General features: G+C 29.6%; 1 protein-coding gene across 1 annotated transcript in view; it reads left to right on the top strand.

Annotated features, from left to right (window-relative positions):
• Positions 1-212: 212 nt before the first annotated feature.
• Positions 213-16,313, top strand: part of LOC121117121 (protein turtle) — a 233,129-nt gene continuing 217,028 nt past the window's right edge. Inside the window, exon 1 of the mRNA XM_071888736.1 lies at positions 213-605. Within this exon, the coding sequence (XP_071744837.1) occupies positions 479-605 (127 nt within the window). The 5' untranslated portion in view covers positions 213-478. The remainder of the gene's footprint in view (positions 606-16,313) is intronic.

The raw sequence follows: 16,313 nt of genomic DNA, 5'->3' as shown, positions 1-16,313 counted from the left end.
CACAACATATATATTATATATATATATACAAATGGCAAATATTAAATATGTACTATAAATTGTAACGAAGCACGCGCGACGATTTACTTATATTCAGTAAATATGTAAAAAGAATGAGCACCAACGTTCTACTACATATTACTATGAAGAAACTTTTTTTTCCGTCCACAAATTCATGTTCTATGAGAAGGCGTGCGAGTAATTCTTTTGATAGTAATTCAAAAAATAGTATTAAAGATCACAATGTTAGTTGAATCTCTAGCCCTGAAGGATCCACATACTACGTGAATTGATTTTCTCATTTTTTGAGGCTTTTCCTTTTTACAACAAAAAAGCTAAATATATAGTGAATTAATTGGAACAAGAGTGATTGCTTTGTCAATATGAATTATTTTTGACTAAGAATAAGACAAATTCATAAAGACCATTTTTAACAATTTATAGTTATTATTTTTCTGTTCTTTGCCATAAATAAAAAATGCAGTGTTGTTTATTGTTGCAATTTGTACTAATACTGAGTATAAAAACATGGCTTACATTTGGTAAACCACATGTTGGTAATTCCGCCGTTTTAAAGGAGTTGGGCGTTGAATTGGAAAATGAAGGTAAGATCTCAATGCATCTTATTTTGCATCATCAGAAATAAAAAAACTCTCATGCAATGCCTATTACAAATTCTTTATGAATAAAAATATATAAAAGATTGCAAAAGATATAGTATAGATAGAAGATATGTTTTTCAACAAATTCCTTGATGAATAATCATTTTTTACCTTACATAAAAAAAACGTATTTATAATTTAATCTTTCTATCATTGTATATAGATATTTTACAAAAATTAGATACAGTAAAAATTATGAATACAGTGGTATGTTTTCTTATAAGATTTTTTTAACATTCCACATCAGACATTCATATATTTGCTTGAAAATGACTCGTAATATGAGGAAAAATTAGTTTTTTATTATTTAAATTGTCAGGATTTCAATTCTAATTTTTGTAGTGATTGAGTGAGAAAAACTTTTCAATTCATATTATTGTAAGTATAGAGTAAAAATATCCAGTGTGGTCTCAAATTAGCCCTACTATACAAATATTTTTGTAAAAAATCCTTCTCAATTGAATCGTTATCAAACAATTAACCATTATTTAATTTGGTCTACTCTTATGATGTCAATTATGTGATGCTTACTCAATTATATTATTGTCATCCATAGTTTAATAAAATGCCAGTCCCATAAAATAAAGTTTTATAATTATCATATTTATTATTTTTATGTAACTAATCCGGACAGTAATTGTAATCAGTACCTTTGTAAAGACCATAATGAGATCTTCGAGTGTTCGAATCCCAATTTTTCTTATCGTATGATATATTTATTGACTTTTAAGATATCTCCTAGGTCCAATGGATTAATTGAAATACTACAATGTCTAACTAGTTGGTGCAATTCTATCTAACCAATAAGGAGGATAAAAAATGTTAGATCGGTCGTAAAACTAGAATTAAAAACAGTTCATAAAAATGCCGGTCCCATAAAACTATGTCGATCATTATTAAAATATTTTCTATCTAACCAATCGAGACAAACTTGTACTCAAGATCGGTAAAAAGACCAAACGAAATCGGCTTACATATTATACATTTCTGAATGGAATTGCAGCACAAGGGAAAATGGACCATGCATTATGTATAAATATGGGCAGTCACTTATTAAAATATATGTAAACAATGTTTGTTAAATTATTTTATAAGTGGGTAAGGGATTTATTTATAATTCCCCTTCCTGCGCTAAATCATGTTGTAAATACAGACATTCAGAAATAATATGTTACTTCTCTCCTAAAAGAAGCGCAGACACTACTTAATAATTACCTGCTACTCATTTTGTCTTGAAATATAAGGTGTAATCTGTGGGTATTCATGTACTCAAGGACATTTGTTAAAGTATATATATAGAGGAAATCAGCTCATTCATCCGTAGATTCATAATATCTGTCATGAGGAGGGATAAATTCTGTTGTTTTTTTGTGATATAGGTATTTTGTTATCTATAAAAAAATATTATATAATGTAACAAGCCATTGCAAACCAATCTCCTAAAATTAATTTCATCCAATATAAGTATAGTTAAAAATTATAAAATTGATTTTCTGTAAAAAAAAAAAAAAAAAAAAACACCATATAAAATTATAGTGAGTTAACACAAAAAAAAATAATAATAAACAAAAAATGTCCAATTTTCATAACATATTATATTGAATATTTTCATTGACGTGATAAGTTGTACCATTATTGAAGGAAACGCCATCTTAAGAACCCAAAACTGATATTTTTTCAACTTAAAAATGTTAATATTTCATATTAACATTGATAAAACTTCAATAAGTTCCTTTATAAATAAAGAAAACTTAACACTTGCATTTATTAACAATAACAAACAGTAATACTTGAATTAAACCAGAGATACCTCTTTTTTTTGGTACCTAAAACTTGAATAAACATTGTATGCCCAAACATTACTGAATTATATTTATTCAAATAGACAACAAAGTTGTTTTACATAGTTCAACTAAATCCTTCATGTGGCATAGATGTTGGTATGGGGGCTGAAATAACAACGTTCGTTTTGATATTTTTGTTTGTTTCATTCTATGCGTGTAATATTTGGCACGAACAAAGATTAAGTATTTATTGTAGGTCTATAGAAAAAGTGTAACATATGAAATGAACCTGTTTAAGTATAACTTAGAATATTTACGATTTGGAATAAATTTTGAGAATTCGAGTCAATTTTCAGGACGAGACTTATAAAAAAACTACGCTTGTAGAACAAAAAAGGCTCCTGTTCCTGCAGGGTTAAACAAAACAATTGCAAGATATATTGAAATAATGGACTTTTAAACCGGACCAATTTTATATTTTAGTTTATGAAGTGGATTATTACACCACCCTTTTATTAACCTTGGAATATTTGATGATTTTTTATATAATTTTACATAACTATGTTTTATATTGATTTGTTTTCACAATTTAAATTATTAATCTTTAGTTGGATTTTTTGTACATGTCAAAGGATAATGATGATAACAATAAAAAAACAGTTAAAAAATTTATAACTTTATGAATATTTCATTTTTGGTAACGTAGGATTTACAAAATAAAAGTTATGAATACTTTCTTTCTATATTTATCAAGTATAGGGAGTATGTATTTTGAGTTTAATAACTCAAGAACTAATGGTGTTAGAAAGCATTTCATGTACATAAATTCACCATCGTTTTTTATAATTAATGAAGCCCTTTGTGTTATAATTATATCAGTTTTAGTCAAAAATCTCACTTTTGACAAAAATTGAATGAATACACATTTGCTTTTGACACACGATATTCTATACTATTAATGATGTGGCTCATGGATTTTGGTTAGCGGTTCTTGAGTCTTTGACTATTTCATATACAAAATAGTCAACTTGGATCCAGTTCTTCTTTTAAGATACGGATCAATGTTTGTATCCAATTCTTACAATACTCTACTATCATTAAATATACTGATAATATGCAATTATGAAAATATCATTGAAATATCTAATGACTAGCCTTCGAAAGAGTAGAATAAAAAAACTTGCCAGTTTATTTAAAAAAATAGCTGTCTATATTAATAAATAAAGCTTATACCGAAGTGGCGAAATGAAGATCATGCGATCAATATATGTACAATATAATGGTCCTATGAAAACTTTTTTTTGTCGGATTGAAGCTTTGAATATTAATATAAATAAGTACGTCACCTCCATGAATTGACTGATATCTAAATTAACAAGTTAAATTCTGCGAACGGAAGAAATAGTTCTATACATCATAGGCAAAAAGACAAAATAACGTTAACTGTGCTTTTATCATTAAAAGCGACATCTTTCGTGGGAAACGTCATTACTACGACCAAGTAGCGGTTTGCTACTTTGTTTATAAGCTTTAGTAATAAACAAATAATTAATAACACTTTTTTAAATTATATCAGCAAGACCAAACTTCAAAATGGAATTTTGTGATTGTCATAGAATATGTGTTCTATGACAATCATATTAAAAAGAGGATATAGATCCCATATTTTGAAGTTTAACAATCCGGCATCTCATCCGTGGCATCCTTCACATCTTTTATTACATATATAAAAAAACTACCTCGTATATTTATAATTTAATTCATCAAAGATAATTTACCATCAATAAATTATCTTTATATTTTGTAAAAAAATGAATTCTATAAATTATGTTGGAACAAAGTGCATTATTTGTTTGTGGGTTGATTGTGAAATAACAAAAAAAAAAGCAGTTTTTCAATAATTATTTGCATTTTTTACTCATATATATATGTACTTATAATTTCTTCAATGTTGACTAAAATTGTGTGTGGCTTTTTTCAATTCATTTTAAACAGAGGTTGTATTTATAAATCATACATACGAGTATATGTACATACATAAGTAGTTATAAAATCTTTGTTTTTGGGGGGGTAGGTTTGTAATAATAATATTGAAGCATTCCGTTTGGATAGATGAATCTATCATCATACCAAATATATACTTAAATATTATATTGTAAATAAATAAAACAGCACACCTTATTTAATAAGAATAATGAGTAGAAAATCTTCTTATGATTTCATAATAGAAAAGTCCTATTCCATTTAAGGAAATACTATTTCGTCAAAATATGATTTTCCAAATAACTATGCATGTTATTATACACAGGATACAAGAAGTAAATCCATTCCCCATTCCAAGGATCTTATCACGGTGTTACCTCACTTGCACAAAAACATAAAGTTTATTTTTTTGTCAGCTGTCGATGATTATGCTTCTTTTCTCTTAATAAGTAGCCTGAACTTAGATTGGGTAAATTAATGCCAATCAATAGTTCCAAAGTTGGGAAGAATTGGCTTACTACCAACTGATTTTGGGCCTTGTCCCTCTTTTCTGTTATGTGTAAAGGTTGCATGATACAATCAAGGTAACGCCGTTTTATTTTTAATTCAATGACATATTATACAAAAGTAGATATGTGTGTAGCAAACATAAAAAAAGTTTTTCTCCTCAAAATTAAGTGCTTTACATATTCAACTAGTACGATTTATTTATCACCAAAAACAATTCTCCACTAAAATATTCAAGGCTTTGATAGTTATTAATCATGAAAATATCTTTATATCGATTGTAGAAAAGTAATGAGACCTCACTCTAGGTAGTCATTAAAATAGTCATAATTGCTCATGGTGATGTTGTAAATAGAAAATTGTATTTATAATATTTTTTACAATAACAATGCATATTAATTATGAATATGGCCACCATCAGCCTCAATGATAGCCTCCAACCACCTCTGGAACCCCTTGCACACTTTGGCAAAGTAGTAATTTTTCATGATTCTCCACTGCTGGTTAACAAAGGTCTTCAGGGCATCAATATTTGGGTGGCAGACTTTGCAGGCCTTCTTCTCAATTTGCCACCAAATGGAGTAATCCAGTTGATTCAGATCTGGTTTCTGAGTGGACAAAAGGTTCTTGGACAAGAAGTTGATGTTGCTACTCATCCATTCTTGTTCAATATTAGGAGTATCGGTCGGAGCACCGTCTTGCTGAAATACATAAGTAACCTTGTTGGACTTATTCATAGTCTTAGTGATCTATAGGGCTACATTATCCTTCAATACCATCAAGTAGTCGGCTGCAGGTAACCGGTATCTAACAAGAAACCAAATAGGAAGCATTTTTTCTCCAGTTGATGCCACAACCACTAACATCTCACAGAGGCCGAATGTTCGGTCTTGTTGACTATCCTGATACTGTTGTCAGCCTAGCCAAAGCATGCCTTCCGATCATTTTGTTTGTTGTAGACGGGGTCAATAGTAAAGGTATCTTCATCAGAGAAAGAAATTACTTGGTTATTGTTGTACTTCAGATCATTCAAGAGTTGTTGACATCACTCAAGACGGAGTTATTTTTGTCGTTGGGACAGGAGTTGCCTCTCAATTCTTCTAAGTGACTTTCCTCCGTCCTTTCGGATGGCCTTGCCCACAGTAAACCGATGCACCTTCTTCTACATGCTGTATTCTGACATCTTCATCGTTGGGTTGACATTTAAGGCCTCCATGATGTCTTCAGTCTTCACTTTGGTTGGTTTTTCCACTCTTGGGGTTATCCTTAATACTGTCCCCATCATGTAAACAATTTCTGACACGACAGGCTGATCCCTTGCTGACGTTTAAGGCCTTCATGATGTCAGAGGTGGTGCTCCAGCAAGAATTAAATTGGATTTGATGGCTCTTCTTGCCTCCATCACGATATATACCAAATGGTTGCTTAAAATATGTCCATCAATCAAAGGCTTGGAATCTAAGCTATTCAAAAATAATCAGAATTTTAAGATTTAATCAACAACACCTATTCAAAACTGTACTTTTAGAAGGTCTCATTACTTTTTCTACTCCCGGTAAATATAAATTGATGCATACTTTTTGTTTTTAAGCCAAACTGTAAGCTAGGCAGTGCTGTAAATTAGTATGCAAGGTCTTTAAAACGAAGTATATGATTTTAATTATTATTAAGTAGGAGTACTTTTTAAACCGGATATTCTCAAGCTGAATTACCCTTTTTAATTTTATTTTTTGAACCAAAAAGTAAGCTGTTAAGATTATTCCCAAAGTTTAATCTGGATTACACATGTATTCTTCAGCAAATTATATTCCATTTCTATCACAAAAATATTCTGAGTAACACCTTGCATACCCCGCAAATGGCACAAAAATTAGCAAAAATTCATCATCACAATGAAAGAATTAGAAATGAATGAACTTTATTTGAAAGACAATATCCAGATCAAATTAGGTCTCATAAAACACATGAAGATGTAAACTATATATAAAACTTCTTGGTATCTCAAAATATCCAAGAAGTTTTAATATAAAACCTATAACTTACCAAAATAAATATGAAAAGTATTTGGCTGTATATTTTTATGAAGTAAAATAATTAATTAGATGTTTTTATTTTTCATGATTTTATTTTCCAATTTTCTTTTCTTTTGTATTATCTTCTTGTTTTTATAAAGAAAATAAAAGACAGTAGTAGATGAATCTATTCGTCTCTTCTTCATATTTTTCATTTAAAGTTGAATTTATGTTTATTCCTCAGATATATATGTATTTCTTATGCATTAACATATGCAAAAAATACTAATGAATGATTAAATATTCTCCCCCTTTAACAAAAAACAAAAACAAAATCGCAATTCCTTTGAGCTAAGTAAGTAGAATATATCTCAAATTTCCTTAAATATATATATAAATTTGCAATTTTTACTTGCTAATTTGATTCAGCAATATCTTTATTTTTTTACTTACCTATGTGTTAGTCCTTTAGAGCTTCTAAAATGTATTTACATATATCTATAAATATATTTATAGTTTCTACTCGATGAATATTTACTAGTGTTTGTCTGGGAAACAAATTTTCAAATATAGGGATCCCGTTACTAAATAATAAATTGTATAATATTTCAGTATTTCTTTTTATATTTTCAGAAGAAAGAAAAACTTTTAAAGCTAGTTTTAAGCATACTCGTCATTCTTTATTTTTATCATTATATTCAACAATGCACCATTAGCTTTTTCGAAATTTTTAACTTAATCCGAGCCACAAAAAAATTATTATTATATATATTTATACCGAGATGGATTAGTTTACATATCATTTACTCACACATAAACAGTGTGTGAGTATTTAAGGGTGATTTTAGTCCTTATTTCCTTTTTTCGAGTATCAATATGTGTAGATTTGTTAGATTAGTATATATGTATGTTAGGTAGAAACATAAAAAAATTATATAAGGAATAAAGTGATTTAATAAATATTTTTTTCGTTTATTTTTACCTAATAAAAAAACTTACGAAGAATCTAAATATAAAATTCAACTTTAATCAATCCAAAGTCATTAAAAATGTTCAAAAATAAAATTAATAACTCTATATACTTTCTTTTGTACTCCTTACCTACTAATTTGAAGCACTAGCTTTTGCCTAGTTTGTCTTTATATGTGAGGTGAATTTATTTCCTCCTTCTTAGTATGGTGGATTTTATCTTGTTTATTTACTAAATCAATAATTAATATAATATTTAAACAAATAGCTTCGAAAATATATATTGTATCTCGAAACCTTTCTTCTCAAAAAAAAAAAAAAGTTCCAAATTATATAGTAATTGGCTCATTCTTTAATTCAAGCTATAGGACTATTATTCATATAGTATAAGATAATGGTTCAATGTTCATAGTTAAACTAAGTCAAGTTCAACCAATCAACGCTCAGACCCCTAACAAGTGCTAAGAGTTCCCATGCATCAATAGCTGATTTAAGAAATTAAAAATCGTCTTTTTAGTTGGTTAAACCCGTTTTAAATAGAATAATAAAAAAAATATTGATAAATCGATAGCAGACTGAAATTGTATTAGTAGAGGTACTTGCCACGTCATTAAGTCATACAAATATTGGACCACTGATGACGTAACCCCCTGTTTCGGAGCTATAATATCTTTCCCAAAACAACAATATTAAACAAATTGTCCTTATTAAAAAAAACAATAAAGATTAATGGACTTTTACAAAAAGAGTCTTCAAATTTCTTTGCTTACCCTCCTCCAACTACCCACGAAACATCCTAGGGAACCGGTACAAGATATTGCTTTCGTCCAAATACTTTCATGTTTATTCTATTTATTAGGTTCCTCCCTTCATAGCTGTTGACTACTTTTTTCTTTGATATTGATCTATATTTATATGTAGCGATTAGCTATACCGGTAAATATGAACAGTTCTCCCCTAAGGACTTTATCGTTGAATAATAACGTATATGGATTTTACTAGAATAAAGTCAGTATGTTTTATGATACGAACATTCTTCTTTTTTGTCGGTTCCACAATGCATGGGATTTTGGTTATCCTTGATCGTATTTAACACTCTGGAGGTACCTGTCATAGTTGAATTGAATTTTACAATCCTTATTAATTCGTCTAAGCCCACATCCAAACTGCACTGAGAGTCCACTCCTTTGAATATCTGGAAGACTCCTTACTAGAATTTGTTTTACTATAGATTATTTCTGCTAGGTTAGGTTCGAAAGATAATTTCTCGCATGACTAACAATCTCAGTGACAGAGTGAGCACCAGGATAGTTTAAAAAGTATTATCATCTTGTGCTGAGTTGATATCTCGTAATCTTTCAGAATTTTGGACTTTAGGTCGGAGTAAGGAGTATCACACAAACTCTACTCCTCATCGTCGAAGGCATCCAGAACTTTGTCGTCTACAGCCGACAGTAAATGGTAATATTTTTCAGTCTCTTCTGAGACCTTACACAATCCAAATTTACCCTCAAGTCGGCGAAACCAGGACTTGGGTTTGTTCAGCCAAAAGGGTATAATTGTAATTTCCTCTACCACTTGAGGGACTTTGGCCACTCGGCCGCTTCTAGCCATCATGTCGAGGCCACCAGTTTGGCTGTTTAAATAAGAGTTCCTACCCACTTAGACTCATAAAACATACTGAGTTTTTTCTAGTAAAATCTATATACATTATTATTCAACGATCAAGTCTTTAGCTAATCCCTACATATGTATACCGGGCCGTGCAAAATGATTTACCGATGATGTAAATATACTTTTTCAGAGGTTTTGTGGCAACCAATCTGATTGTTTCGTATTTTTACTGTTAAAATAAACAAAAATCCTTCCTGTGAGAACGTAACAACTTCCACACGTGAGACCATGTCCAATCAGGAAACAAAGATGATCGAAATTGCATCCCTCCTCCGAGCAGGAGTGCCTCATAACAACATTAACGAACAGGTTGGGGCCTCGTTGAAGACAATTTACAACGTTTCCAAGTGCTTGGAGGCTGGGGGTGATCTCAAGAATTCCCCTGGGGCTTGCAGGAAGCCCACTGTCTCAACAAGGCAAGTAAAGGCAGTGTTCAAGAAGACTCCCAACAGATCCATTGCCGAATGGCCAGAAAGATGGGAACGTCGACATCAACTGTTTCAAGGGTATTGAAAAGGGCTGGAGGAAAGTCCCTGAGGCGTACTGAACCCATCTGCTAACTGAACGTCAGCGAGAAGTCAGACTTGAGCGTGCCAAGAAAATCTTGAATGATATCTCATCTGGACGCATCATCATTTTTTTGGATGAGAAAACTTTTACGGTCGATCCTGTTTTCAACAGGCAAAATGACCGTGTTGCGAGCTTTGGAGATGTTTGGGGATCCAACGGGAAGGCCATGAAGCTGGTATGGTTCCCCACTGGCTCAGATTAACAGTGGAGGATTATGTGAAGATTCTGGCGTCCAAGGTCCTTCCGTGGAATAAATCCATAGTCGGCAACTCTCCTTGGGTTTTTCAACAAGATGGAGCACCCGCCCACGCTTCCAAGAAAGCTCAAGAGTGGCTCAAGGACAACATGAACTTTTGGCCAAGGACTACTGGCCCCTCAGAGCCCAGATCTGAACCCACTAGTCTTCTCTATCTAGCCGCACGTGGAGACCAAGGCCTGCAAAAAACGACACAAGAACATAAATGCCTTAAAGGCTGCTGTCAACAAGGCCTGGGCCTCCATAGACGCCGATTACATCCAGTAAGTCTGTGGCAGCTTCAGACATCGCCTGACCAGTGTCATTGAGTCAAATGGTGGCTATATTGATTAAATTTGATCAAAAACTATTTTATTATTCTAAAAATGTATGAATAAATTGTTTCTCAAGTCATTCGAAATGTCATTATTGTCTGCAATATGTTCTGAACAAAAATCGGTAAATAATTCTGCACAGCCCGGTACAAGCATTTCTGGGAAAATGGAAATTCATTATTATTCATTTAAGTAACATTTAAATTATAATTTTTCTATGGAGGTAATGAATCTTCATCGGAATGATGTGCTATACCCCTTTATGTGTACGATGAACTATAATATATATACATTATACATGTTCATCTAACGGAATCTTTAACTCTTTTGTTTTACTAGCTATATAAATCCTTAAAAAAAGTTGAACTATTATTTTCAAACCGTCCCCGTAGGGACAGGTAGTACTAATATTTAGAAGATTGAGGAATAATACAGGTGAAAAAATAAAGAACAAAAAAAAATATTTTTTCACCCGTGATAAAAAAATAACGTTTTTTTAAATAAGGAATCTGCATACTTGTCTTATGTCAATACAAAAGCAATCATGAACAAACATATCTTCAGATACCAAAGAATATTAGCTTTAACAAAGAGCAGTGGCTCCACGGAACCTAAACCTTTTCTAGTTTCCCTCCTTTATCCACATAAACTATCCAAATTTAAGTCTACTTTAAGTGATAGATATACAAAAAAAACAAAAAAAAAACGAGAAACATTATCTTGGGTTATGTTTGAAAAAAAAGGCAAACCGCAAATCATTGAAATCATCTTAGATCTCTTAAATGATTATAAAGAATATGTTTAACAGATAAACATAATGCCAAAAAATATATAAATTACAATTTTTTATCATAGCTATTTGAAACGGTACAATGGGACTGAAAATAACCAATTTTGAACCATAAGTTCAATTATTTTTAAACTAAAATGGCCTTTTTCACAGCAAAAATGCCTTGAGAGGCATTCAACTTTACAAAAGTCAATATTTTTAATGTCCCCGGCGGAGAAAGTCTTTAGGGTAGAAAAATATTAACCCAAAAATGGGACAGTCTTATATACATATACTGAACATCAGTAGAAGCAAATGACCTTCATTAACCAAATTACATATATATTGTTAAGTGTTATATCAACATACATATATTGTATAGACGTCTTAGAAAGAGCTTTAATCTTTCATACATAGTGTAGTACAAGCATATTGTTGTCCAATTAAGACTCCTCTAATTTTTAATTGTAATTGAATATCATATCCACAATAGGTGATAGATGAACAAGTCATACATAAACGAGTATATGTTCACATATATGTATATAATTGAATAGAAAGCTGATAATGAAATATTATCCACACTAGCAGGATTTATGTTCAGAGTATATGTATGTGTATGCACGTAACTTTATTTAACAACAATATATATAAATGTATGTAATATGTATATAACATTGTTCATTAAAATATAATTAACGACATTGTTATTAATAGCATATTTAAAAAAAACACACACACAATTGATAAGAGATCAAATGGAATTATTACTCGGATAATTAAAATCCTTTAATTATTATAGACTCCCACCTGACTAGAAAATAATAAATTTAAGCAAAAAAAATTATCTTTATTTTGATTAGAGCTTTTATTTTGGGATCTTATCCCCACTTTGACGAATTTCTATGGCTTTTTCTCTACGAAAATCTCCAATTACATCATTTCATAACATAAACTTGCTTTGATTTGGTATTCAGCAAATGAAAAGTTTAGTGGTGCATCAACACAAAAACAATTGTCAATAAAAATTTAAAGGAGACACATTTTTACATCATATAAATATTAAGTCCCATATTTCATATGTATATTCTGGTCAATTATATACTTTATTTTCAAATTGCTGGGATGTACCGACATGCACTAGAATTTTGAACCGCAATTAAAACCCTCATTTAATTTATGGAACTTAATTTGACCTCTTTTAAATATAATCTATCAATTTTTAATTCTTCCATTGTGACAATAGATTTTTTTACTACCTAAAGTGAAATTTGCAACATCTCCAATACATTAAACATACAAACGAAAAATTAATTATAAATTCACCTTCTCATGTTGGATACATCTAGATTAATTAATCATCTTTAACGAATTTATGAGGAAGTCTAGGTTTAAAAAACGATAAATTACTTAAATTTCATAGTTTTAATTATTTATTATCTTATCTTGGAATTTCTCTGTTTATCAGAATCCCTCTATAAGAGCATATTTTGTACTAAAATAACTATTGACAGATTTGTATTACTACCAACTAGAACTGGATATAAAAAAGAAAATAATTTTTGCTGACATGTGTAATTATATTTTAAAACATTGATTTAATATGTTTATGAATGTAGGGAATAACTAATTTTTTTTTAATCCTAATATTCATAAGATAAATAAATATTTATTTACCAGTAAAATTTCTGGAATGTGTTTATTTTTCAGTGTCATTGTTAATACAATAACTTTATTGGTCCCTTTAATTTGAAATAGAAAATGTGCAAAATTAATTTAATTTAATTATTTAAATATTTCATAATATATAAAATGGAGAACACTGTTTGGACTTTCTCCAAAATTATCAATTTTGTGTAGATGGATCAACATTATATATTTGGACTAATTTTCTCAAAAAGTAACTGTAGTGTGCGGATTAATCAAAATGTTTTTATGTTTACAGGCCACATCTGTACCTTTGTGTTCAGTCATTCTTCCTAGAAACAAATAATTAAGCATTTAAATAGGAAAAAATGAATATTCACATGAGATATTCACATAAAATAATATGATTTGTACATAGACTATAATGATTAAAAAGGTTAAATAATTATTTAGTTTTTCATTTTTTTCATATATGGCGCATATATATTATATAATTGAATTAGTCATCTATTTTATGAAAAAAAAAATACATTAACGTGTAATTGTATTTTCGTTTTGTATATACTTTATACTTGCTTTTATAGAGAAACAGATCCACTAACACTCGATAAAATATATACCTTAACAAATGCAACTTTTTATTACCGATTTGATATAAAAAAGTGTAACGACTAATCATAATTTGATTAAAAAAATGTATAGGACATATAACATACGTAGAATATTTGACCCATGAGTTTAAGCCCTCAATTTGAGCAGTTTGAGAATTTTTCGGCTCAAAAACTTCATAGCCCAAAATTTGGGTGAAAGTTGATAATTGATGAAATTTTTATATTTCTAGTATGAAATAAATGAAAACTTTTACCTAATGAATTATGAAGCATTGGTTTCTACAGCCTCTGCTTTTTATATACCATATAAATGCAAATTTGATGTCCTTCAAGCATCTCCAGGATTATTTCTCTCTTTTTTCATACATATATATACATACATACTGTATAAATAAGAGTTATTGCAGAAAAAAAAAATTCTTTAAAAAAACAATAAATAATTCACATAAAAACAAAATAAATTATCAGTCCCAAAATATGTATAAATTCTTTGTATACTTCGTTTTTCACTCTTTTTACTTCTTCATCATATGTATATAGTAGAGTGTTCTTTAATTTCAAAGAAAGACAAAAAAAAAAAAAAAAAAAATGCGTGTATTTGCATACCGAGGTAGTTAAACACAATTTTTTGTTTATTATTGAAGTAATTACATTTACACTTAACCATAGGTATATTTTGAAAAATGTCGAGGGTCCCAATCTCTTCAACAACATCCAGAACTGAGAAAAGCTGGTTACTCACTTACTAATTTATCAAAATACGTTCAACAACCAGTTTGTGCTCCGTGAATTTAAAAAAAAAAAATGCATAATCATTAATCTATTGTGTACTCTTTTTCCTTCAAACTTGAAGGGTAACAATCATATTTTTGAGGTAAAAGATAAGAAGGAACCAGCAGAACAACCCTACAACATTGGGCATCTTATTATTTTTTGCCAAATTTTATAATATAAAAAATTATAAATCACTTAATGGAGTAGAATTTTTCCTACTCCTCTGAGGATGCCGCCATAAGCGACTACCTATCTCACCAATAACATTAGAAACAGGACTACCTTTACCCCTACGTGATATCTCTTGGTAATATCTAAGTACTATTTTACTGAAAATAGGATCATAGGGTCATAAAGAACCTGATCTCCAACCTGATCGAAGAACTGATTTATAACCCGATACAAACAGCTGAAATTTGGAAGATGATTTCATAAGAACAGGTTAATTTTATATAGCGACGTCGTTTAACGGGCAACGGGAAAAATTATTCTTGGAGCTTTGCTTTGATTCCCGATGCCTGTTAGAGATGGAAATCTATTTAACATGGACTTCAACGGCAATTCCTTAATCAAATGTAGTAATTGTAATACTATAAAGTTTACTTATATCTAATCATTGTAACTCTGTCGGACCAACAAACAAAAAACCTTTTGAAAAACGGAGACCCGTCCAAAAAAATAAGCCATAGTACCCAGAATCCCAATTTATGGATCTGTTACATCAATAATATGTACATTTAATGGAAAATATGATTATATTAAAATATTTACTTAACAACATTACACTTTCCATGTAAGAAAAAAAAAGTTACTTGCTCAATTTAGATATAAAAACACGAAAACAGTGATATTTTTTTTGGTTTTTATATAAATGGAAGGCAGTAAATCTCTTTCTATAAATTAATAACTATTAAAAGATTATTATTATGAAAATTTATTGTCTAATACAACACCGTGTCTTGCTAATTATCCCTAAACGGCATACGTATTATAATTGATACATGATTTTTGGAATCATTTCTTAGGCTGAGGCTTAGCTCCAAAAACTCCATGGTTATAATTAATAAACAGATAAAAAATCCTGATTTATCATTAGTCACCTCCAAAGTTTCAATCGTACTGCTTTATGAAAAATATAATAAAATTATGCGCTTTTAGAAGAATTTAAAATGAAATTTTGATGTTTTTATACGAATAAATTTTCAAAAATAAACACGATATATTTTGAATAAAACAATTATTTCTCAATTTCTAATGAAAAAAAAAATCTTTAATTTTAACCTATTTTATAAAACAAGAAAAATTTTTTGTTCTTAAAAATGGATAATAAGTTTTGTTTAAAAACAAGGTGATATTTTTGACCGTACATTACCTTAGTGGTTGTTTTTGCATTTTTATACATTCATATAATATTCGGTTCAGTAGTGAATGTAAACATGTACTACAAATGTTATCCATCAACATAAAATAAACCAAAAAGGGGAAAAATTCTTAATTATTTTTGGACTTCATAAATATAAACGTCCCATTAGTTTATTAACATATTATGTTAATTATGGAATGGAATCACCCATTAATGCAAGCTTTAAAAGTGTTTCTCAAAATATTTTTTTTTCAGGGTGCAAATTAAAGTGCATTAACCAAATTTTATTAAATAGATTTTTTGCTCATAAACTAACATAACATTTGCAACTCATCATACTACTTTATTTGGCACACTAATGTGCTGTGGCACAGAGTTTAAAAAACCATTGTGTAGTCATTTGACTTTAATAGACTTC

The sequence above is a fragment of the Lepeophtheirus salmonis genome, chromosome 5, assembly GCF_016086655.4.
Source record: "Lepeophtheirus salmonis chromosome 5, UVic_Lsal_1.4, whole genome shotgun sequence".
In the NCBI taxonomy this organism is placed as follows: Eukaryota; Metazoa; Arthropoda; class Copepoda; order Siphonostomatoida; family Caligidae; genus Lepeophtheirus; species Lepeophtheirus salmonis.
Note: the sequence above shows the minus strand (reverse complement) of the source record. Positions and strands in the feature narration are given on the sequence as shown.